The sequence below is a fragment of the Neophocaena asiaeorientalis genome, unplaced genomic scaffold (genome assembly GCF_003031525.2).
Source record: "Neophocaena asiaeorientalis asiaeorientalis breed wild unplaced genomic scaffold, Neophocaena_asiaeorientalis_V1.1 scaffold756, whole genome shotgun sequence".
NCBI lineage: Eukaryota > Metazoa > Chordata > Mammalia > Artiodactyla > Phocoenidae > Neophocaena > Neophocaena asiaeorientalis.
Genome location: NW_020172477.1, coordinates 649,786 through 673,922, shown reverse-complemented (window position 1 = coordinate 673,922; position 24,137 = coordinate 649,786). Strand labels below are relative to the sequence as shown.

General features: G+C 42.1%; 1 protein-coding gene across 1 annotated transcript; it reads right to left on the bottom strand.

The window, feature by feature from the left end:
* Positions 1-8,087: 8,087 nt before the first annotated feature.
* Positions 8,088-14,835, bottom strand: GKN2 (gastrokine 2). Its single transcript, XM_024738195.1, has 6 exons — positions 14,824-14,835; positions 12,553-12,606; positions 11,976-12,113; positions 10,048-10,158; positions 9,269-9,425; positions 8,088-8,171 (listed from the first exon to the last, which is right to left on the bottom strand). Exons 1-6 carry the CDS (start codon positions 14,833-14,835, stop codon positions 8,089-8,091), a joined length of 555 nt encoding a protein of 184 aa, XP_024593963.1. The 3' UTR covers position 8,088.
* Between the last annotated feature and the right edge of the window lie 9,302 nt (positions 14,836-24,137).

Sequence of the window (24,137 nt, the reverse complement as noted above, 5' to 3'; positions counted from 1 at the left end):
CTCCAACGCTGCCTCTTAGGACTGGGCCGAGGGGACTGGGAACCCACAGCCTGCTGTGCTCACAGCTGAGCCATCCCCACCACCTGCCGCTCCCCCACTGACCACGCGCCCTGGGCAGACGCCTCCGTCTCAGCCTCAGCAGCCAGAGGGACTTGGGCCTCTGGACTCATCTCGAAATAAGGAACTGTGTCTCTCCCGTCGCTTTGGTGTCGGTCGTTCACACTGCTGCAATGTATGCGCTGGTTCCTTAGTGAAAAACAGGCATTTCTCTTCTGTGGCTTCTGTTGTTTCTACTTACAGTCCCCACCCACCACCCTGGGGCCTGGAGCATGAGCCCTTTGGACACTGGACTGGGGACAGACCTGAGCACAAGACATCACAGCATGCTCGGCATTGCTCCTCCCGTCTAGGACTTGTTGGGTACGACCGTATCCCAGCTCCCTCTCTCCTGAGAGTTCAATCTCCCTTGGCTCTGTCCTTATCTTCCTGCAGACTTGCACTGGAAGGATCATCAGAGGTCCTTGGTCATGTCTACAGCCCAGCTGGGAACTGCACAAAACCCTCCCTCCAAGAAATCTCTGAGATTCTTGCAAAAATTCCACCCTTGCCCAGGAGGCCCTTCTCAGAAAGGAGGCCCAAGACAGAGGTCAAATTCCCTGCCTCCCAGTTCAGAGAACCATGCTCCAATGACATGGTTCTTTGTAGGGGGAGTCTTGCTCCCTTCACTAGCCCCACCCCTTCCACCCTAGATGGAGGCAACCCTAACTGCCCTCATCACGCCTGCCTCTCCGCAGCCTCGGGGGAGAGCCGACTGGCCCCGATCCCCAGGTCTGCGTGGGCTGGCTCACCAGCCGAGGCTAGTGGCTGCTCAGTGCTCATCCTCTGGCTCCCTGCCCACTCCATGCTCTCCGCTTCCCCAGGGGTCAGGAGTGGGGCCCATTATCCTGCCAGGAATGTGCTGCTTCTCTTCCTGCTGCTGCCTGGGGTAGAGAGACTGTCCCCACAGTTTAAGCTGTATCTGGGCAGTTATTCCTACAGGGCATCTTCATTGGTCTCATCAGTTTTGGGGATGCTTTTCATCCAGGCAGTGCCCCCAGCCCTCCTCCTGGAGCTGACCTGCTGCTCATGGTGGACCCTCGTCCCTCCACAGCACTCAGCCCCTGGCCTGGCTCCGGGCACGTGGGGCTGGAGCACGAGCCTTTCAACGCTGCTCTGGGTTTCCTACAGCAAGGGCCAACTTGAGGTGTTTCCTGAGACTGCCACAGACTGGGTGGGCCTTCTTTGTATTCAGTTGTGTTTTACATTTTAAAAATATATAAACGTTTTTAGTGAGGTATAACATACAGTAAAGCATACAGATTTTAAGTGCAATGAATTTTTACATATATACACCCATATAGCCATCACCTAGATGGAGATATAGAACATTCGATACACCCTAGAGGTTTCCTTCATGCTATTCCCAGACATACCCTCCCCCAAGCCTCACCCCAAGGGAGTAGAAAGGGACATTAATGGAATCTGAGGAGCTTTTAGCAAAAATCAAATACACCCTGACAGGACCCATAGAGTGAGGGCCAGCTTCAGACTGTAAAGGGCTGGCGACTACCCCAGGATTCTCCCTATTATAGCAATCAGTCAGGGCAAACAAGAGAATAGCGAGGCTCCCAAAGGTAATTAACAAGAGGACAGGACGCTTGTCCGTTGACCAGGCACCATGTACCTGAGGCCAGGCCCTGATGGGTGAGGCAAAGTAACTTTTCAGAGGAAGGTTGAGAGGTGGGCTACATCATTAGAGGTAGTGAGGTGTGTCACTTCACTAGGTCACATGCTACAGCATGAGCAGAAGGGACCCATGCCAGGGAACCCTTCCCCAGTGGTTAAAAGGAAACAGGCTTACCACCTTACAGTGGGGTAGACCCCTAGACCCCCAAACCCCAAGAAACCCTTGATTCAGTTCCTGGATGTGTCCTGAGCCCTTCACATCAGAGTTTCTGCCACCTCACACATGGTTCCTGAGCGAGCAGCAGGGCATGGTGTCTGGACTAATAAAAGGAACAGCAGGCCAAGCAGAGCTAGACAGTGGGCTCCAAGTACCATTTATTTCTCAGTCATTCTGTGAGTGGCACAGAGCACTGCCTTTCTACGGCACATGTGCAGCGATGTGGTGAGCCCAGAATTTCCAAAGGAGTTGTAGGAGTAAGAGAAGTAGAGGCAGTAGTGTTGGGGTGGACCCAGATCCTGGCATATGTGTGCCAGTTGGACTAACTCCACCTCTTTCAGGTGTATTTGTAAGGAATGCTTTTTAGCTGCCAATAAAGAAAATACAGTCACAGTGACTCAAGCAGGGATTGATCTGTATCACGTGAGTCCAGGGAAAGAAAATCCCAGCTGGTGCTGCACTAGAATGATGTAATCAGGCATTCTAGCTCTTTCTTTCTTTCCTGAACTTTCCTCTCCAGGATTGCTACCTGGTGGTCCCCAAATGGCAGACACATCTCCTGGCATCAGCATCATGTCCACATTGAGAGGAGGACAGTAGGAAAGGACAAAGGGCAGAGTTGCATGACACCTGAGTCTGTCGCTCTTCTTCCTGGAAGCCCCACTTAGCAGACTTCCACTTAGATCTCACTGACCAGAAGTGAGGATTTATGACACCCATAGACCAATCATAAGCTAAGGAAACTGACATTACCTTCTTTTCTTAAGGGAAATAAGATTTAGCCCAGGCTTTCTTAACCTAAACGCTATTGGCGTTTGGGGTCAGAAAATTCTTTGCTGTGGTGATGTCCTGTGCATTGTAGAATGTTCAGCAGCATCCTTGACCTCTCTCTACCCACTACATCCCAGTAGCACCCCCTTCCAGCTGTGACAATGTCTCCAAACACTGTGAAATGTCTCCAAACACTGTGAAATGTCTCCAGAGGAGAAAAGAAAAGACCAGACTCCAATTGAAAAACCACTGATTTAGACCAAGCATTACTGAAGACTTGGAACTAAAGTAAGGAATATATCCCTAAAAATAAGGGTTTTTTAACAGCTACTTAAACAAACTGAGGTTCTGCTGGAAGGAAACAGGTGGATAGGGGATGGAACTTAAGTAGTCAGTGGATTTTTTTTGTTATAGAAAATTAGGAAATTCTGATCAACAATAGATGAGGAAGAGTGGCCAAGATGGTGGAGTAGGAAGACCCTGTGCTCACCTCCTCCCACAGGCATCCCTCTAATTAAAAGTATTTACAGAGCAACTATTGATGAGAATGACCCGAACACTAATAGAAAAGACCTTCTATTAAAGATGTAAAGAAGGGACTACAACAAGATGGCTAGGAAGGACAGATGAGGTAGAGTCAAGACCCATACCCCAGGTAAGTGACCCACAAAGAGGAGGATAATCACAATTGCAGAGCAAGTGGTCCAAACCCCACATCGGGCTCCCCAGCCCAGAGGTCCTGCCCTGGGAAGATGAGAACCCAGAATACCCAGCTTTGAAGGCCAATGGGGCTTGCATTTGGGAAGGCCTGAGGGCTGTAGGGAACAGAGACTCCTTTCTTAAAGGGTGCACACAAAATATCACACACTCCAAAACCCAGTAATTTGAAAGAAGCCTAGGTCAGATGCACTTTTTGACCTTGGAGAAGCAGGAGGCAACTGGGACTCACCCTGTGGACATAGGTGCTGCCAATAGCCATTTCTGGGAGCTTGTGCTCCCACAGGGACACTGGAGCTGGCAAACACCAGTTTCAAGTCCTCCTTCTAGCCTGTTAATGCTGGGATCAGGCCTCACTCACTAGCAGTCCAAGACTCCACAGTCCACCAGCCATGTGGGGACAGAGCCCCATCAACCAGAGGTCTAGCACAAGCCAAAGGCACCCCCACTAGCAGGCCAGCAATAGCCCTGGAGCCTCCAGGCAGCCACTTCCAGTCATGTTAGGGCCCAATTTCATCCACCAATAGCTGTCAACCTCTGCACTAGGCAGGGCCTGGCATCCAACCAGCATGCGGGCAGGACCCACCTACCAGTGTGCCCACGGTAGTCAACCCCACCACAAGAAAGGGGCCCACACAGCCCCTATAGAGGACACCTCTAGAGCATATAGCTCTGGTCACCAGAAGGGTGTGCGCTGCGAACCCCATAAGATGTCTCCTACATATCACTTCACCAATACAGGGAAACATAACCAACCGACCTAATACATAGAAGTAAAAATAGAGAATCAGGCAAGATGAGGTGACAAAGGAATACGTTCCAAATGAAGAAATGAGATAAAACCCCAGCCGAAGAACTAAGCAAAGTGGAGATAAGCAATTCTACCTGATAAAGAGTACAAGGTAATGATCATAAAGATGCTCAACGAATAAACAACCTAACCTACTACCTAAAGGGATTAGAAGAAGAAGAACAAACAAAGCCCAAAGTCAGCAGAAGGAAGGAAATAATAGTGATCAGAGAGGAAATAAAATAGAGACCGAAAAAACAATAGAAAACATCAATGAAAACAAGAGCCAGTTTTTAAAAATAAGATTTAAAAAAATGATAAACCTTTAGCCAGGCTCATCAACGAAAAAAGAGAGAGGACCCAGATAAACAAAATAAAAAATGAAAAAGGAGAAACAACAAGCAATATCAAAAAATCATAAGAGAATACTATGAACAATTATATACCAACAAATTGGACAACCTAGAAGAAATGGACAAATTTCTAGAAACATACCACCTTCCAAGACTGAATCAGGAAGAAATAGCCAATCTGAACAGACAAATCACCAGTAGTGAAATTGAATTTGTAATTTAAAAAACTCCCAGGAAACAAAAGCCCAGGGGTGGACAGCTTCACAGGGGAATTCTACAAAACATAAAAAGAAGAACTAATACCTAGCCTTCTCAAACTATTACAAAAATTTGAAGAGGATGGAACATTCCCAAATTCATTCTACCATGAGGCTACCATTTGCATTTTGATGTATTTCCTCCAAGTGTCTACATATTTTTTAATTGAAATATAATTGACCTACAACACTGTTAGTTCCAGGTGCACAAAATAGTGGTTTGATATTTCTATACATTACAAAATGATCACCATGATAAGTCTAGCTACCATCTGTCACCATACAAAGATATTACATTATAATTGACTATATTCCCCATACTATACTCTTATTTTATAACTGAGGTTTGTACCTCTGAATCTTCCTCAATTATTTCACTCATCCCCCTTACCCCTCTCCCCTCTGGCAACTACCTTTTTGTTCTCTGTATCTATGAGTCTGTTTTGTTTTGTTGTTTGTTCATTTGTTCTGTTTTTTTGATTCCGCACATAAGTGAAATTATATATATTTGCCTTTCTCTGTATGAACTATTTCACTTAAGATAATACTCTCTAGGTCCATCCATGTTGTTGCAAATAGCAAGATTCATTGTTTCTTTAGGGCTGAGTAATATCCCATTTGTGTGTCATTTACTGTGAGGAACAAAATGTCATAGGAAATAAGAACCCCATCTACAAGCCTCACCAAGATTTCTGCAAAAACACCTTTGGCACACTCATATTCTGGATCATGCCTGCTCTCTTGGGCCAGCTTTATTAGAGAGATAAGCTCCTCTAGCATCCTTGATGCTTTGCTGTGGTTAGAAAATTTGATATCCAAATCAAAAAATATAGAGTGGTTAAATAAATAAAGAACAAGATCCAACTACGCTGTCTAAAAGAGACTCACTTTAGATTTAAGGACACACATAGGCTGAAAGTGAAGGTATGGGAAAAGATATTCAATGTAAATGAGAACCAAAAGAGAGCAGGAGTAGCTATACTTATATCAGACAAAATAGACTTTAAGTCAAAAACTGTCACAAGAGACAAAAAAGGTTGTGATATAATGACAAAAAGCTCAATTTACCAAGAAGATATAACAATTATAGGTGCACTCAACGCACTAAACATAAAAAGCAAATATGGATTGATCTAAAGGGAGAAGTAGACAGCAATATAATAATACTAGGCGACTGCAATACCCCACTTTTAATAATGGGCAGATCATTCAGACAGAATATCAATAAGGAAACAGCAGGCTTGAACTACACTATAGAGCAAATGAACCTAACAGACATATACAGAACATTCCATCCACCAGCTGCAGAATACACATTCTCCTCAAGCGCACAGGGAACAGGATTCTATGCTATTCTATTCTCCAGGATAGATCATATGTTAGTCCACAAAACAAGCCTTAACAAATTTAAGAAGATTGGAATCATTCCAGGTATCTTTCCCAATCTTTTCCAACCACAGTGCAATAAAACTAGAAGGCAATAACAAAAGGAAAACACAAAGACTCACAAGTACATGGAAATTAAGCCACACACTCTTAACCATTGGGTCAAAGAGAAGCCAAAAGAGAAACTAGAAATACCTTGAGGCAAACAAAAACAAAAACAGAATTAATATCTTCCCTCCCCAACCCTTAAGAAAGGGCTCCTTTCTGGAGAAGGTTTAATGGAGCCCCAGCTTCCTTTGAGCTTACATTTGGACTCACTCCTCTTAGGCATGTGCCTGGCCTATTGACCTGCTTCTTGTAATAGGTATTCAGCATGACACCAGAACTGAGCAGGGTCAACTGATTTAAGGAAAGCAGAGGTAGGAAAAAGCAGAACTTGAAGTTCTGTTTTGAGTTCTGCTTTTGAAATTTTCTGCTTTTGAAATGGCAATAATATTATAAAAACTAATAAGGGTAACACAGTTCTAAGTGGTAAATTCCAAAGGAAGTTGCCAATCACAACCCTTCCCCTACCCCACTCCCACCAGCCCCAGCCAGAGGAGTAAGAACGTGTACCCACATGATTCAGTGAGGCTCCTTTCCAGAGATTTTTTAATTAAAGCTAATTTGAAATTAGAACTAAGAGTCCATTTCCTTTCTGATGATGACACAAGGAAGATGGGGACCTTGGGGCTCAGAGTGATGTTGGTTTTACCACCATGGAGAAAGCCAGTGTCAGATCCTGAGGCAGACATGTAGAGAGAAAGAGAGTTTAGAGTGGAAAAAGATAGTCTGGCCACCTTCAAGCATCTAGTTCTAACTACCCAACCAAGACCAGAATATCCCTATCCTTCTATGGTGAGATGAGACAATAAATTGCAGCCACCCCCGCCAGAATTTAGCTCAGTTATTTTAACTTTCTTTACTGTTGTAGTTTTACCAGCATACCTAGCCCAGTACTAATGGTTATTAGGGAGTAGATGTAGTGTTAGGAATAGGAGCAGTTGATGAAGACAGAAATTCTCGTTAAAGTAGCCCCTCTTTGCTCTGAACTTGCACTCGCTGACTACTCCATATGATAACCAACCATACGATCTGGGAATTTGTCCACATTATGCAGTTTATTTGAAATATTAAAAATTGTTTTCCTTCTATATATTGACTTGACATTCCCAGTTAGGGCCTCACTCCTGTAAAGATTTTCAGTAATGTGCATCTTTCTCTGGGTGATGTGTGTTCCTCTCTCTCTCTCTTTCCTCACTCTGGGATGAAATATATCATGATAGTGTTTATTAGGTTTGAGTCTACTGCTTTGATGAGCTAAAAGGTATGTGAATGGCTCTCAAAGCTGGGTGCTTTGTCAGAGGGCACAGTTTTCTTCACCTGAGCAGTCAAGTTGTCTGAGAAGGGTACAAATAATCCATCCCCTTCACTAGGTGAAGGTCAATGCCACCTGAGCCCCTGCTCTACCTAGGCTGCCCAGTGTGTTGGTTGGACAGATGGGCAGCTGGTCTAAGTGTCAAATGCAAGACTGAAGACTTGTACATAGCTGACCAGCCTGTATGTGACTCACATATATTACCTGGGAATTTTTACACTATGTACTTTACTTGAAATCCTGGCAATTTCTTTCCTTCTATATATTGACATAAACATTATTTGGCTTCCCTTTGCTGCTTACAAGAAAAGAAAACACCCAGATATCTATAAATATAGTACTTATGTTTTACTACTGAATCTCAAAGTTTGTTGGGACGTTGACAAAGAATTTAATGTGGCCGTTGAGTGGAAACGTGTATTTCTCTGAAAAGATGAAACCAGTGGGCTGATGCCTTAAATGTGAAGGTCTGCACAGATGGAAATTCCCAAGATGCCCAGGAGCCCAGCCTTTGCGCAGCCTTCAGCACCAGTATCATCTGAAAAGGGGAGAAAATTTTAAAGAAAGAGAATTAAGAAATTACTAGCATTCAGCAAACCAATGCCCTTTTGTAAATGTCTTGACTAGGGGGTATACATGTAATTTCACGTTCCCCAAGATTTTAGCTATACTTGTATTGCAAAGAATAATAATATATTAGCTTAAATATACTGACAATTCCCAGAAGTGCTCTCTGGCTCAACTCGATTAATGCTATGACATGCTGCATTAATGGCATGCCTGCATGCCTTTACTTATAAGTACTAATGACCTTATGAAAAGTAAAAATATCTTAATTTTTTCTGGGCAATAGATAGGTAATAAATGCTAATTCTTTTCTTCTTTACCTTCCACTACTCTGGGGAATTTCTCTTGTTACCTTTGTCATCTGTGATCCAGCTTTTCTTTCACTCTGTCACTCTGCCAATACTTAGCAATTTTGTGTAAAAATACCAGGAATGACTGCGGTGACATATGTTACCTGCATGAATCAGTTTTTATTCTCTGTCAGTCCACTTTGCCTGCTCTTTCTTGGGCCAATTTTATCTTAGATCCTGAGACTATTTTTAAACTTTTTTGAGAAATAATTGACAAGTATATCTGTAAAGTGTACAACATGACAATCTGATATACATATACATTGTAAAAGCTCAAGATAGCACATCCATCACCTTGTGGAGTTAACATATGTAACTTGTGTGTGTGTGTGTGTGTGTGGTAAGAATGCTCAATATTTACTCTCAGCAACTTTCAAGTATGCAGTATCATATTATTAGCTAGAGTTACCATGCTGTACTTTAGAGAATCCAATAGTTTTTCATTTGTCCTCATGAATCTTTTTTATTCCATCTTCTGTCTTAAGTCACTTAACTTCTCCATCAGACTATGTGTTCCTTGGAGGCAGAGTTGTTTCATTTCTGTCTCTCCCTAACATTTAGCACTATTTCCACACATGGTAGATATTTAATTCCCAAAGTAAACCGAACTGAGTCATGTTTCATGTTTATGTGTATTTCACACAGCACCTGGAAGAGTGGCTGACATACTGGAGCTGTCAGAAAATATCTGGTGAAGGAATGATTTATTGGTACTCACGTGTCTTTTCAGCCACTTCCCCTTTGTACAAGGGGATATGTTCGCAGAGCTGCCTGATGTGTGATCCAAACAGGAACCAATCCACTTCTGTGATCAGAGACTGCAGTGGGTTATACTTGACCCAGATGTATTTGTCAGAGAACATGTTGTTCAAAGCCTAGATCAGTAGGAGTGGAATAGGATGAAATAAATTGACATAATCCGGTGTAACTTATTCTAAATTGTGACTTTTCCTCTTTTGAATTATTAAACAGGAGGTGGTCAGGAATCTCAAGATGTCATCTCTTTTTGACCACTTGGTCTGTAGAGAGACCTCATTATTACCAATGTTATTTTGCAGCTGGTGACAATGAAACCCAGAGAGGGTGAATCCTGTGCCCAATGAAAAGACACAAAAGGAGAAATAAACCGCAGATTCCTGGCCTCACACAGTGTTTGTTTATTCTCACTATGCTGTATTTCTTTACACCATTGTGTCATTGGATATCATCACTCGTTTTTTCTGCCCATCACTATTTCTTAAAGCCTTGCTCTGAGAAGAGAATGTCTAGTCCTTTCTACAAAGTTTTTGTATTGGGGGCTGTAGGGTGGAGCTCAAGCTAAGAGATTTATTCCTGCTCTAAAATCAATAAATGTGAAGATGCTTTAAAGTGGAGGGTACCATAGCCACAATAAGGTATGATATTATGATCTTCTCCCCTTACCCTCTTCATTTCTCTATGGGCACCAGTATTCCCTGGCTCAAGAACAGGGAATACTTAGGGTTACCAGAGACTTACCTGCCTCTCAAAGATGTACCGTTGGAGTTGGTCCAGAGCAGGGATGGCCTTATGGTTCATCTTCAAGATGTAGCAGGCTCTTCGGGAGAGCACCCTGGAGGCGATGTAGCCCTGAAGCGGCAAGAGCACAGTTACTGCCCCTCCCAGTTCCCTGGGTTCTGAGCTTGGTGAGGATGGGCCTTGCGGAAAGCCTTGAGCATGCGTAGTGATATTTTCAAGCTGCAGTCAGTTCTATCCATTCGACTTCTTTTACATAGTCGTTTTACTTTTTCACTTGTCATTTCTATCTCTGAATTTGTGTAAACCCACGATGTGTGCCCCGCTTTTCACGTTTTGGGTCTACAGTTTGGGGTTTGAAAGCTTGAGAAGAAGCCGCTCTCTGTCTCTTTCTATTGATTTTGTTCTGCCTTTTCCTCAATTTAGAGTAAATACGGTATTCTTTAGAACTGTGCTTTCCAATACGTTAGCTACCAGCCACATGTGGCCATATAAATTTAAAGTCAAATTAAATAAAATCTAAAATGTATTTCCTCCATCACACATTTCAAGTGCTCAGTAGCCACAAGTGGCTAGTAGCTTCCCTACTGGAAAATGCAGATATAGAGCATTTCTACCATTGCAGAAAGTTCTACTGGAGAGTGACGCTTTAGAAGCTCTCCTCAACATACCCACACCCTGCACACCCACCACACATATATTTTCATTGATTCTCCCCTCCCCTCCTTTACCATCTTCTATCTTTTCTCCACCTAAGACTGGATTAGGATGGGTTGGAGGAAGTTGGGATTGGAAGAACAATGGAGGGTGAGGTCCTTGGAGCCAAAAGGAACCTTCCGGAATCTTCATACAGAGTGGAATTTTCTGTACATAGTTCCAAATAATTATACAGCCTATGAGAGTGCAAATATTATAAATCTTTCTAGTTCCTATTTTTCAGTTCTCACAAATTTCCAGTCCTTAAAATCCAAAAATTGACTGAGGCTGAACCTGATGAGAGTGGAAGAGGTTTTAACCAAATTCTCACCTATCCTCATGCTATTTTTTTTAAAGATACTTTTGTGATTTCCCTGACATCTGCTTAAAAAGAATTTCAGCACAACTTCCTTGTAAAGCATATCTTTCAAAGACTCTATGCTTTCAAATGTGTCGTGGAACTCCCACTACCAGTGGGGCAGAGAGAGTGAGGAGGTTTCCATAAGAAAAGGAGAAGAAAGTCACGTTCGAATGTCCAGTGCAACGGACTACAGACTACTTATATCCACAGTGCATAGCTGTCTCCATAGGTGAAAGCAGGCTCATCACCCAGGTGGAACAAATGGAAAACAAACAAATGAATAAATGAATCAACGACAGAATAAGTTGCCTGAGATTTATTGTTAATACCAGTAACTGAAACTTGGAAATAGTTTAATGTTTTTAGTTTAGATATTTTCATTCTTCCAGAAGCGGTATGATTTACTGCATATACATAGTCAACTGTGTAGAGTTGTTTTGGATGTCTGCTACTTTGTGACTGCTTGCTGCATTATTGTTCTTTGTCTGTATAATTTTTTGTATTAGAAGCCCTACTTCATTCATTCAGTCATTTGACGAATATTTTTGAGAGCCTGTGTGCCATGCCTGGCCTTGGGTTTTAGTCACTCTTCCAGGCACTTTCTGAGCCTGTAGTTAGCCAATATGATTGTGCTTTCCACCTGAAAAGGTCAAGCGAATTTGTATGTTTCCTGTCTCATCACATTTTTTAATTAGAAATGGGTTTGTTTGATTGGTTTTTAATCAATTGCTTGATTATTTAAGGGGAAAAGCAGAAGTAAGGATATTGTGAAAGAATTGCAAGGATACATCCTGGAATTCAAATGCACGGTAAATGACTGCCCCTCCACCCTCTAGAAGTCCATTCTTGAAGAATATAAAATGTTGCTGCTTACATGTTTATAGTCAAAGATCGTGGTAGAGGAGCACGATCCTGCATGGATGTTAATCACGGCGGTATTTTTTTCATTGTCAATTGTCATTGTCTCCTGAATAGGGCCACCATCGTCAGTTGGGCTGATGATGTTATAAACCTAGATTGACAAAAGACATAATGGTTTTTTCATAAACTATGTGCATTGGAAAGGCAACGCTCCCTGCAAAGTAAAGCCTTCTATTGCTTCAAACAAGAGATTGAACCTTGAAATATCTCCACTGGCATCCCAGACCAAAAGCCCATGCTAAAATTAGAATGCAAAGGTCTTCCTCATAGTTCACTGCATTATATATGGGCAAAGCAATGGCATTACATGAGAAATGAAATTAACCACATTTTAAAGCAATGGGGTATGTTTTTTAAGGTATTGTGATTGGAAAGAAATAATCAACCTCATTGTTTCTGTTATTGGGTATTTCTGGAATTTCATCCCACATAGGACATGTGGACTCTCTACTGTCCTTCATATTATCTCATATCTTCTTTTTCCTCTCCCAACACCTCTAAGATATAAAGTCTATAGTGAACCAACTCACCTCATATCCATGAGATTGTGTCCCAAAGATGGCCAGTGCCACCAGAAATAGCACCTGAAAAACCGACCAGTCACATCTATTCACAATAGGGCTGCCACTTCGGGTGGGAACATGAGGTGACATTGGACAAGACAAGCACGAATATCACAGAAAACATATGCTTAAGACACTGGTGGGAGGTCATGGATAGTCAACAGTCCACTTCCAAAATGTGAAACACACATTCATTCATTTGACAGGCATTTGTTGGGTTCACGCTATTTTTCAGACACAGGTTCTACTGTTACCAAATTCCCAACCCTTCCTAACAACACAACCTTCTAGAAATCATAGTTCTTATGCCAGAAAAAAAAAAAAACTTGGGGGAGGTGAGCAGTGAGGAAGGACTCATTTTACTAAGGGGACGACCCTAGTGGTATTCACACTGGCTTTAGTATACAGGAGTCAAGTTTTGTTCTTTTGGTTAAAAAAATTACTTAGTTCCTTGAGATTGAGAGAGTAAGACAGATTTAAGTGGATTCATGGGTGATAGAGATACAATAGATTCCTAAAGGCAAACTATGAAAATCCGATGCTTGGGGGCATGATTAACTTTTGAGGCTGACATCAAGGAAAACCTCCGCATTCTCCTTAGTGATACCATCAGACAAGTGTCAGGCCAGCAGGCCGTGAGGCTGACATGGAGGCGCTGCTGACATTTTGCTGCAGTTATATGAGAGACTCATCCAACATGCTGATCCCGGTTTTGTGTTCTCTCTTCTGAACATCAAAGTGTACTGCACGGTCATCGAAATTGCTGATGAAGGAGAAGGCAGATATTTTTAGGACCTGCCAGTGGGATTTTCCTCCTTCCTTTTGCATCTCACCAATAACGTTTTTCTGCTGGTGACTGTGGGTAGAATGTCTAACATGGACCTATATGCAGCTGTCCAACCTGCCTACTTGCATAGGGACAACCTGGACTCCTGGACAACCTCTGAAACTCCTATGTATTCTGTTTAATTGATCTAATACAGAGGTCTGAATAGGTGGGTGAAGGGCTAGCCACCTTAGTGGTATGATTAGAGAGAGCTCAGGAAGTGTCCCCTGCCCCCAAGTAACCCCTCACCCAACACCATGATTAATATACCACTGTTCCAGGTTTGTGTTTTAGGGTTAGGTATCCTCTAAAAAAATCAAGATACCTTGGGAGAGGCGACTCTTTAAGCTGACAGTCTTTAACACCTTATGGGGGTATTATTTTGCTTTCTCCTTCAATAGCTCAGTGAGAATAAGGGATAGAGACTGGGGGAAGGGGTTCCATTCTGGATCAGAACATAGTCAACTAACCATCCATGGAGTACCGCAATGTGGAGCTATGGGAGAATGGGATCAGAGCTGGGATCAGCTGGAGTGGTCATGGCAGGATTACTTTGCCATGATTGCTTGGTAAGTGGAGCCTAAGATGGGGAAATTTCAAGACTAAATCCCACATTTACTGGCCTGGGGAAATCACATTCCTCTGTGCCTCCGTCTCCTCACCTATAGAATGGGGCAATACTACACAGCTCATAGAATTGTTTAAGTGAATGGATGAAATGATTCATGCAAATGTTTAGCATAGGGCCTAGTACACACTTGGGAAATGACGGCTGTCATTATTATTATTATTATGGATATTATTATTTTAAAATCACCACTTCTTTTGTGTGTGTGTGTGTGTGTGTGTGTGTGTGAGTGTGTGTGTGTGGTACGCGGGCCTCTCACTGTTGTGGCCTCTCCCGTTGCGGAGCATAGGCTCCGGACGCGCAGGCTCAGCGGCCATGGCTCACGGGCCTAGCCGCTCCACGGCATGTGGGATCTTCCCAGACCGGGGCACGAACCCGTGTCCCCTGCATCGGCAGGCGGACTCTCAACCACTGCGCCACCAGCGAAGCCCACTACTTCTCCTTTAGATAGTAAATACAGTTGTCCTAAAATGCCTACACTCCCTCCAAAGTTCATAATAAGGAATTATTACCAAAATATTACAAATTAAAGTTCCCTAGATATTTCCAATTTTTTTCTTTGTAATTTTTTAGTAAACATCTCAAGAAACAGACAATGGACAAATAAATATGGACAAATTAATATTCAACATTATTCCTGCCAAAGACAGCATTAATTCAATCACAGAAGTTTAGAAGCATGCAGTGTTTGTCTGAGACCCCTGGAAGCCAAGGCATATTAGATATGAGCATTCTCTGCAAGCAGCCACCATAAGGGTATAAAGAAACGTAAACAAATACTCACAAGGATTTTCATTTTGCCTGAAAGGCAGAAGCTGCTGGAGCAAGTGAGGCTGCCCATGCAACTTCTACCCTTTATATTGGCTTTCAGGTGTGGAAATCTCTTTCCAGAATGATCACTTTGGAAAAAGCCATGTCCACATCATTAACACACCCCAGCAAACTCCTTTATCGGGATTGAGACCCAACCACATAACCTGATATCAGCAAAGTTCATTATTCACTAGTAAAAATTTGCCACTTGGTTACTCTGTAAATATTCCCTCTTATCTGCTCTATGGTACATTTGAGATTTCAATGTCCACCCTTTAAAAATATTACAAGATTCTTGTTCTACACAAACATCTTGTCGTCATTTATATCTAATATTCCTAAATCTCCCCTGAAGGTAAAGTCCACCCTTAAGACCTAAGTTGAGCCCTCACTCAATGCCTTTTCATCCCTGCCTTGTTTGTTGAATTCTTCCACCCAAGGGATGGATATGGGACCAGAGGCAAGGACGGTGTCTGGGGCCCTGATTTGAGGCTTTATGACTTTATTTCTCCTCCCATTTACAGTTGGTGCCAATTTCCAGAGATCCGTGAGGAGCGAGGCTCAGACATCTCTCTGCCCAATTAACATCATTAACCGAATTTATCATTAAACCTTGCCCAAAACTCCATCAGAACTATGACATATAATTCTCGTTACCTTGAGATGCACTGAGAAATTCTCAGATTAAAAAATAGAGAGAATACAGTTTAATTCGAGTAATTTTTATAATGCCGCATCAGAAATGGCTAGCTAGCATTAGGGTGGAATCATGAACTTAGAGGTGGGGAAATACAAAAACAAATAGTACCTGTAAACGGCAGAATTGTTCAATATTGAAAATTATTACAGTAAGCAAAGCAATAGCATAAATGATGCTCTTGTTCTACAGTTGGAATGACGTCCAGCAGCTTTTTAAAAATAGGGCTTTGGGCTTCCCTGGTGGCACAGTGGTTGAGAGTCCGCCTGCCGATGCAGGAGACACGGGTTCGTGCCCCGGTCCGGGAAGATCCCACATGCCGCGGAGCGGCTGGGCCCTTGAGCCATGGCCGCTGAGCCCGCGCGTCCGGAGCCTGTGCTCTGCAACGGGAGAGGCCACAACAGAGAGGCCGGCGTACAAATTGGGCTTTTACAAACTTATGGTGACCAAAGGAGAAATATGGCAGGGAGGGATAAATTAGGCATTTGGGATTAACATATACACAACTACTGTGTATAAAATAGATAAACAGCAAGGATCTACTGTATAGCCCAGGGAACACTGCTCAATATTCTGTAATAATCTATATGGGAAAAGAATCTGAGAAAGAATGGATATATGTATATGTATAACTGAATCACTTTGCTGTATACCTGAAACTAACACCACATTGTATACCAAGTATAGTCTAATATAAAATAAAAATTAAATTAAAGAAACAAAAGGCAAGTTGGAAAATATTCATATGAATCCAATTTTCATGGCAAAAAAATTTACTCTATGTGGATAAATCAAAAGGGAAATATGTATTGCTTGGGAGAATGTAAAATTGATAAAAGAAAGCAATTTGCAATATTTATAAGCTCTAAAAATGACCATTACCTGAGGAAATAATTCTACCATTAGAATCAATCAAAAAAATTAATCAGAGGTGCAGTAAGTGACTTAGTGTATATGGTATTTATTTTTAAAAGATGTATATCAATTAACTGGAAACAATTAAGTTCCCAGTGATATGCTTATATGTACATTATGGCACATAAACATATTACTATGTTCCATTATGTATGTGATGCTTTAAAGCTCATTGTATGACACAGGAAATGCTTAAAATATGGTATGTTAAACAGTAGTACAAAGAACCTGTAACAGAACATAGAAAGAGTAGCACGTAACACATGTTTACCTATAACACCAATGCTGTAAAAATATTGAATATGTATTTATGTCTCTGTGTTTAATATATATGTGTATATATGTGTGGTTCAGGGTTTTTAATATAAAAGTAGTCAATGGGGGCTTCCCTGGTGGCACAGTGGTTAAGAATCCGCCTGCCTGGGCTTCCCTGGTGGCGCAGTGGTTGAGAGTCCGCCTGCCGATGCAGGGGACACGGGTTCGTGCCCCGGTCCGGGAAGATCTCACATGCCGCGGAGCGGCTGGGCCCGTGAGCCATGGCCGCTGGGCCTGCGTGTCCGGAGCCTGTGCTGCGCAAAGGGAGACGCCAGAACAGTGAGAGGCCTGCGTACCGCAAAAAAAAAAAAAAAAACCCTATCAGTGAGTGGCAACTGAAAACAAGCTCGGAGCTCCCACTGATTCTGCATTATGGTGAGTTGTATAATTATCTCATTATATATTATAATGTAATAATAATAGAAATAAAGTGCACGGTAAATGTAATGTGCTTGAATCAACCCAAAACCATCCTCCCCCACCCCACCCCCCAGTCCGTGGAAAAATTGTCTTCCGCGAAACCAGTCCCTGGTGTCAAAATGGTTGAGGACTGCTAATAACATATACATTGTAAAGTCAAGTCTGAAGCTTGGTAAGGTTTGATCTGTTTTTCCACCGTGTAGGGGCGGCTCAAGTGTTCAGAATAGAGGAGGTCTTCCAGCAAGAATGAGACAGGTAATGAGAGAAAAGGATCAAGCATAGAATCCAACGGCAGCCCTGAAGGGACAGATGGAAGAAGAGAGGCAAGCAATTGTTCAGATGGTAGAAGGAGCAGTTGAAGTAGAAATGGGTGAAAGGGGTGGCACAGAAATTAAGCAAGGAGAGAATTTCAAGAAAAGAAGAGACTATCATCGTCAAAAAGTAAAGAGAAGTCAAATCATGAGTACTGAAGAGATACCAGCATATCAGAGATTTCAGGGTTAGGCTCCTTGCCTGGCTCACTTTGAATCCCAGCACTACCAGTTACCCTTCAGACTTGAAGGCAAATTTCAATGGGTTGAGCTAGGACTGGGAGGTGAGGATGTGGACTTGGAAAAATGACATGATCCTTTTAAGAGATGTAAAGGGAAGGGAAGTTATAAAGTCTCTGTTTATGAGGAAGGTAGAGTTAAGGGAAGGTTTTCATGTTTATTTTTGGCTTGTTTTTTTAGTACTGGGGAGATTTGCCCATACAAACCAAAAAAGAAGTAGCAAACCAACAGGAAGATATTAAAGGTTGAGAAAAAGGACAGCTATCTGATGGAGGAAGGTGGGCATTGGAGGTGGAGATATTGTTCTTGGAAACTGTTAAGGGCACATTTCTCCAAAATGAGAAAGAATGAAGAATGGGTGAAGATAGTGATCAGTAGATGAAGGAATGTCAGTTCAAGAAGCCTGATACCAGGACTTCCCTGGTAGCGCAGTGGTTAAGAATCTGCCTGCCAATGCAGGGGACACGGGTTCTAGTGCTGGTTGGGGAAGATCCCACCCAGCATAGCCAAGAATAAATAAATAAGTTTATAAAAATAAAAAAATGAAGCCTGATACCGTTTATATTCCTGGTACAGTAGGCAGGAATAGGTTGGCAAACTATTTTGAACATTTGCTGAAAGGGAGAGGGAAGAAGCTTGCTAGAGATAAGGAAAGCTGAATTCCACTGAGACTATTACAGGCCCAAGGAGAATTATTTTTTAGTTTAAATTCTTTTCTTTTTTTTGCCTCCCATCCAAGAAGAGAGAGGAAATTGTTTGGCTTTTTCTAGATTTGAGGAAAGTGGCCAAAATTAGGAGAATCTTTTTTGTACATGAATTCAGGTTGAAATCATCCTTGATTGAGCCCTATGGCAAGAACTATGCTAGACACACGGAATATGAGTTCTGTCGCAGCAGACTAATAGCCTAGTACACATCCAAGACCCAAGGCATCCATCCCACATCATCTACACACACATTCAATCTATTTTAGAGCGAGACATGAAATTCTACACAACAAATAGTGTCTACATTTCTAAAATATGCATACCTGTTTAAATAACTCCCTGAATATGTGCCTTCATGAAGAGATCAAATCAAATTTAAAGGTGTGTCAAAAAAAAAAATGAGTGATTGCTTTTTTAGAGAGACACTCATGGTCACCAACTAAAATATTATTTTACTGGGAGGAGCTCAAGGATATTGGAACATATCGGTGTGGGAAAGAGTAAAGAGCGTTCACACATGCAGGGAAGTATGAGATTGGCATACCTGAGCTCAGAGGCCAGGGAGGAAGAGAAGTGTCATGTGGCTATTGGTGAAGATTAAATCCCTAGAATAGTTGGAGCTTAGTTAGTGTGTAGCAAATTGTCGGTTCTTGATAAGTGGAATAATCCTGACTCAACTTTTCTTTATCTAATTGTGATTAAATGGGATATTTCGTAACCATAAAGGTGAATCTGAGAGTACTAAGGACATTATAAGGTGGTCCTCACTGAACGCCCCCCTACAGTTCACACCACCTGGCTCTGCTGCTCCCCTAGGCTGACGCTTCATCCCTAGGTGTCTATATGGCGTGTCCCACAGGTCTCAACCAAAGGTCCATTTTCTGCATGAAACCTCCATAACTACTCCAGTTTAAAGAGCTCACACTCCTCTGAATGTTTTGTCTCTACTGCTCATTTGGAGAAGTTTCAAGTCATGAAAGAATGAGTGCAAGCTCCTGGATTACATGAAAACATTATTCCATTTTTAACTGCTATGTGACCTTGGACAAGTTGGAAAGCCTCCCAGAACCTTCCTCTTACCTTACTTTGATATATCCATGTTATGTGCATGTCTTGTCTCCTACAGAGACAGCTACTTAATCTGTGGAGCCCAGTGCAAAATGAAAATATGGGACCCCTTGTTCAAAAAACAGAAAAAAAGCTTTTTCCTTTCTTCCATAGTTTCTCTCTTCCTCTCAACCTACGATGGTGTTTTTGATTTGCTATTTAATATCACACTCCCTTGCTCATGGGGATACTTGCAAGATAATTGCAAATCCTCAAAGGCACACAGAGCCCCCCCACTGTGACTCAGCATGCAGGTGTACGTGTCTGACCTTGATCTTTCCTGCATCTGTACCCAGACCCCACAGTGGAGGTAGAGGAGTGGGTTGTGGAAAGCACACCCAAGGAGGTGGGGAGAAGCAGGAGGTGGGACCACACATGAGCCACAACTCCAAGCCCCCAGGGCATGCTGCATTGTCCCATTGGACTTTACTTACAAATTCAGAAATATAACTAATAAGAATTTCAAGTTGGCAACTTTAAAGTCTTAAGTATGGGGCTGTCTTCTGAGTATGAGTCCTGGGTAACTACGTTGGTCACATGTCCAAAAAGCCAGCCCTGCCCTCAGACAGATTTCAGGATCTTGGAGTATTAGTCCTTGTTGTTTTATATCTTTGAATCTTCTGTAGCACTTGTGCTTACTACATTAGCTGGAACATGGTTAATTTCTGTTAATTGATTACTTTTCAATATGAGAAAATGAGAAAAGAATTGTAGGCCAGCACAGCAAATGAAAAAATTTCCCTGGCCTGGATGAGGGGAGTTGGTTCCTTATTTAAATGCAGTGGGACCTCTGAAGAAAAATTACACTCCAGAATAAGTCCGAATGGATATGTTTTATTAAGCATTTCCAGGAATTGGAGACTGCAGATGTGGGTAGGAAGAGTATATAATTGAATAAACATGGAGCTCAAAATTCCCTGAAGTACCTCTGAGGATCCAACATTCTCCTCTGAGGATGTGTTCTTCCAGACGTGAACAGATTACACACCTGTGTATATTTTCTATCTGGGATGCAGAAAAGCAAACCAGTTCAGATCAGTCACTCTGCAGAAAACTCAATGATTCACAAAACCATGCTTCACTGTTCAGTCTTAGGGCAAGTCTTTTACTTTGGTCTCTTCTGCCAGGGAAGCCATGGGGATAGTTCAATGTGGGGACCACGGGGTCCTCACAAGACCTGGGCTCCAGGTGTGGCCTTCACGGCTGTAGCACTTTGGTCCTCACCGCTTAGAATCTGATTTTCATCTTCCAGTGTTCAGTTCAGTCCTTTCCAGGCCTGATTGCTATGGCTGAAGGACCACAGCATCTGCATAGCTTTCACACCACTTTCTCTAAATTGCCTCAATATGAACAATGAACAAGGAAAGTGTTATTAGCTCTAAGATAATTATAAAGTAACATGTTACTCTCATTTTGTGATTTCTATTCCTCACGTGGGCATATTTTCTCCAATTCCTTTTCAGAATGAAAGTACTTACCCAGGTTCGATTATTCTTCATAGTGATGAAAAATGAACTTCTTAGTCAATATTCTCTTTATCTCTACTTTCATGTGTTTTATAGAAATGATGTCATCACTCAGCAGACATTCTTTTAGCAAGATGCTTCCAAACTGTTTACAGCGCTCTAACAAACACTCAAGGTTAACAACCGATCAGAGGTATAATATATCTCTGGTTGCCTCTGAGGGGATCCAGAAGGTTCAGCAGATGCAATTGGACAGACATACAAGCAGCAACAGAAAGGCAGGGTTATATATATTTTGGAAGGCCATCGTCCTGAAGGAAATAACAAAAAGAGAAGGCTTTGTGATGCCATAAGAAAGAGCTCCTTCCACGTTGCTATAATTTGAAAAGAATTTCTCTCTTATACAAAAAAACAACTATGTAATGAGCATGGATTTTCTGGAATTAGAAGCTTTCTAGCAATAATTATTAAACTGTTATTCTACATGTAATTATTGCTATTTTTTCAGATGTGTCATTCCTGGTCACAAATACATATGGAAGATATGATAGGAGTACCCCACTGCCAAAAGCTCTGAAAGCTGTAGCTACAGGGACAGTAACTAGAGTCTTAGCTGCAGACTAGTAAACTGAGACCATGGGATAGGACAGAAGTTCTCCGCCCCGACTCCCCACCACCAGGTGACAAAGTGTGTCCAGATCTCACAATGAACCACCTGACTTGGGACCATCACAAACTGGTGCTCAGCAAGACAACAGAGGCAGACAGACTGAGACAGAATCTCTGCATGAAGGGGCTTCCATACTCCAGCAAAGAAATTATAGAGTGAAATGAAGCAACTGACAAAGGATCAATCTCCAAAATATACAAGCAGCTCATGCAGCTCAATATCAAAAAAACAAACGACCCAATCCAAAAAGGGGCATTGCAGCACTGTTTACAATAGCCAGGTCATGGAAGAAAGCTAAACGCCCATCGACAGATAAATGCATAAAGAAGATGTGGTACATATATACAATGGAGTATTAGTCAGCCATAAAAAGGAATGAAATTGGGTCATTTTTAGAGATGTGGATGGACCTAGAGACTGTCATACAGAGTGAAGTAAGTCAGAGAGAGAAAAACAAATATTGTATATTAACTCATATATGTGGAATCTTAGAAAAATGTTACAGATGAACCGGTTTGCAAGGCAGAAGTTGAGACACAGATGTAGAGAACAAACGTATTGACACCAAGGCAGGAAAGTGGTGGTGGGGTGGTGTGGAGGTGTGATGAATTGGGAGATTGGGGTTGACATATGTACACTAATATGTATAAAATAGGTAACTAATAGGAACCTGCTGTATAAACGTTAAATAAATAAAACAAAATTTAAAAAAATTAAAAAAGAAATTATAGCATGAAGTCACGTGAGCTAAAGGCCAGCCAAGTACTAAATATCAGAAAATGGGGCGAGAATTAAAGGGAAGACAAAATTCCTAAGGGCTTCCTAGATGCTGACGGTGAGGGCAGCCCATCAACACATCTACACCAGGGAAGGAATCTTGAATGAGGATATTTAACGATGGAAAAGTGCCCTGTAAGTAAACATTCCTTTCCACTCAGAGAAAAAGAAGGGAAATAGAAGTCTGATTTATGCGGGACAGCTCTAAAAGGCCCTCCAGATCTGTGGTCTGAGTGTATCATACTCAGATTGCATCCTGTTTGATCCCCACAAAGAGGGCTCCCACCCATTCAGTGTGTGGGGTGAGGTGAGGTCCTGGCTGTGTGCACTGTGAGATAAAATAGGGCCTGGTTCTTGGCATGGCCTGGCTTCGAAATCTGTGGGCAGAGCAGGCTTTATTTACTCAGGGGCTGATTTGCCCCACACTAACCCTGGGCACTGGGACCACCACCTCCTGGGACTCCCTTGGTGCGTCACTATAGCCAACGTAGGGCAGCACCTCTCTAGCTGGCTCTAAAAATTAGAAGTGAATAAATATTTTGCATTTTTTATCTTCTGGCTTGAGCATCTACTTTATGCAATTCTAATTTTAAAATAGGTCTAGGGAGCATCATATATGTGCCAGTATATTCTAGGTTCTATGGAGGTGACAAAAACACATCGACATGTCCTGTCTTTCTCTCAAGGGAGGACAGGAAATGTATAAAACATAGCTCTCAGGGTGGGAGGGAGCAAGAGATTTGCTCATGTTTCCTTAAGACTTTTGACCTTGGATGAGACTAGGGTTGAGGTCAGGGTTGACACCGCCATACACACATATACACATTTTCATACATAACCATACAAAGTACAGAGGAAGAGGTTCTTCTGATTTTTGAAGCTGTTGAAATAGCAATATTATATAAAGGAGGAATTTTTTTAAAATCCAAGATTTATCCTCAGAGGCAGCACAATTGTTTTCTCCCTAAGGAAGTTGCCCCACAGGAATGTTAATAGGTGTTAGGAAAAATAAATCAATAAAAGAAAAAAGAAAAACCAGGTTCTATGGTCAGTTAAGTTTAGAAGAATCTGGATGAAACAACATGATATAGATTTCCTCTCAACAGATTCCTGGGCACATTTGATATGTGAATGTGAGTTGTCTATCTCTAAGAGGGAGATTATTGAACCCTGAACTCTATCTATCTATCTATCTATCTATCTATCTATTTGTCATGGAGCATCTTCCAGACCAGCACTCCATAGGCCCACTGGAAAATATGTCAACCTCAACTCCTTGGTAAGATATGACACACAAAAAGTATCCTAGGCACTGCACCATGGACCAAAGTGACTACCCATGGCTGAGTGTAAAGGCACCACGCTGTCCACTCTGACTCTGAAGTGATGTGACAATTCCTAAAGCAGATGAAAGTCTCTTCTAAAAAAAGAAAGAAAGGAAACCTCTTCACAGATGGCTGCCCTCCATCCCAGGCTTAGTGATCTTTTGCAGCTAAAGAGCAAGTTTGGAAGAGATTAGTGGACACATTAAAAACATAAACAAAATCTTACCACAGCTACACTAATCCACTCATGCTAACATTCTGAAAGTGATGTGGATAGTTAATCAAGCTTTACAGCCATGTGACCCAGTGCTGTGATTCCAATCCATGCATATACG

Coding starts and splice junctions, on each gene's coding strand:
- GKN2 (XM_024738195.1), bottom strand. Junction 10,159..11,975: donor CGATCTTTGACTATAAACAT/GTAAGCAGCAAC, acceptor TTGCCGCTTCAG/GGCTACATCGCCTCCAGGGT. Junction 9,426..10,047: donor GGTACATCTTTGAGAGGCAG/GTAAGTCTCTGG, acceptor CTACTGATCTAG/GCTTTGAACAACATGTTCTC.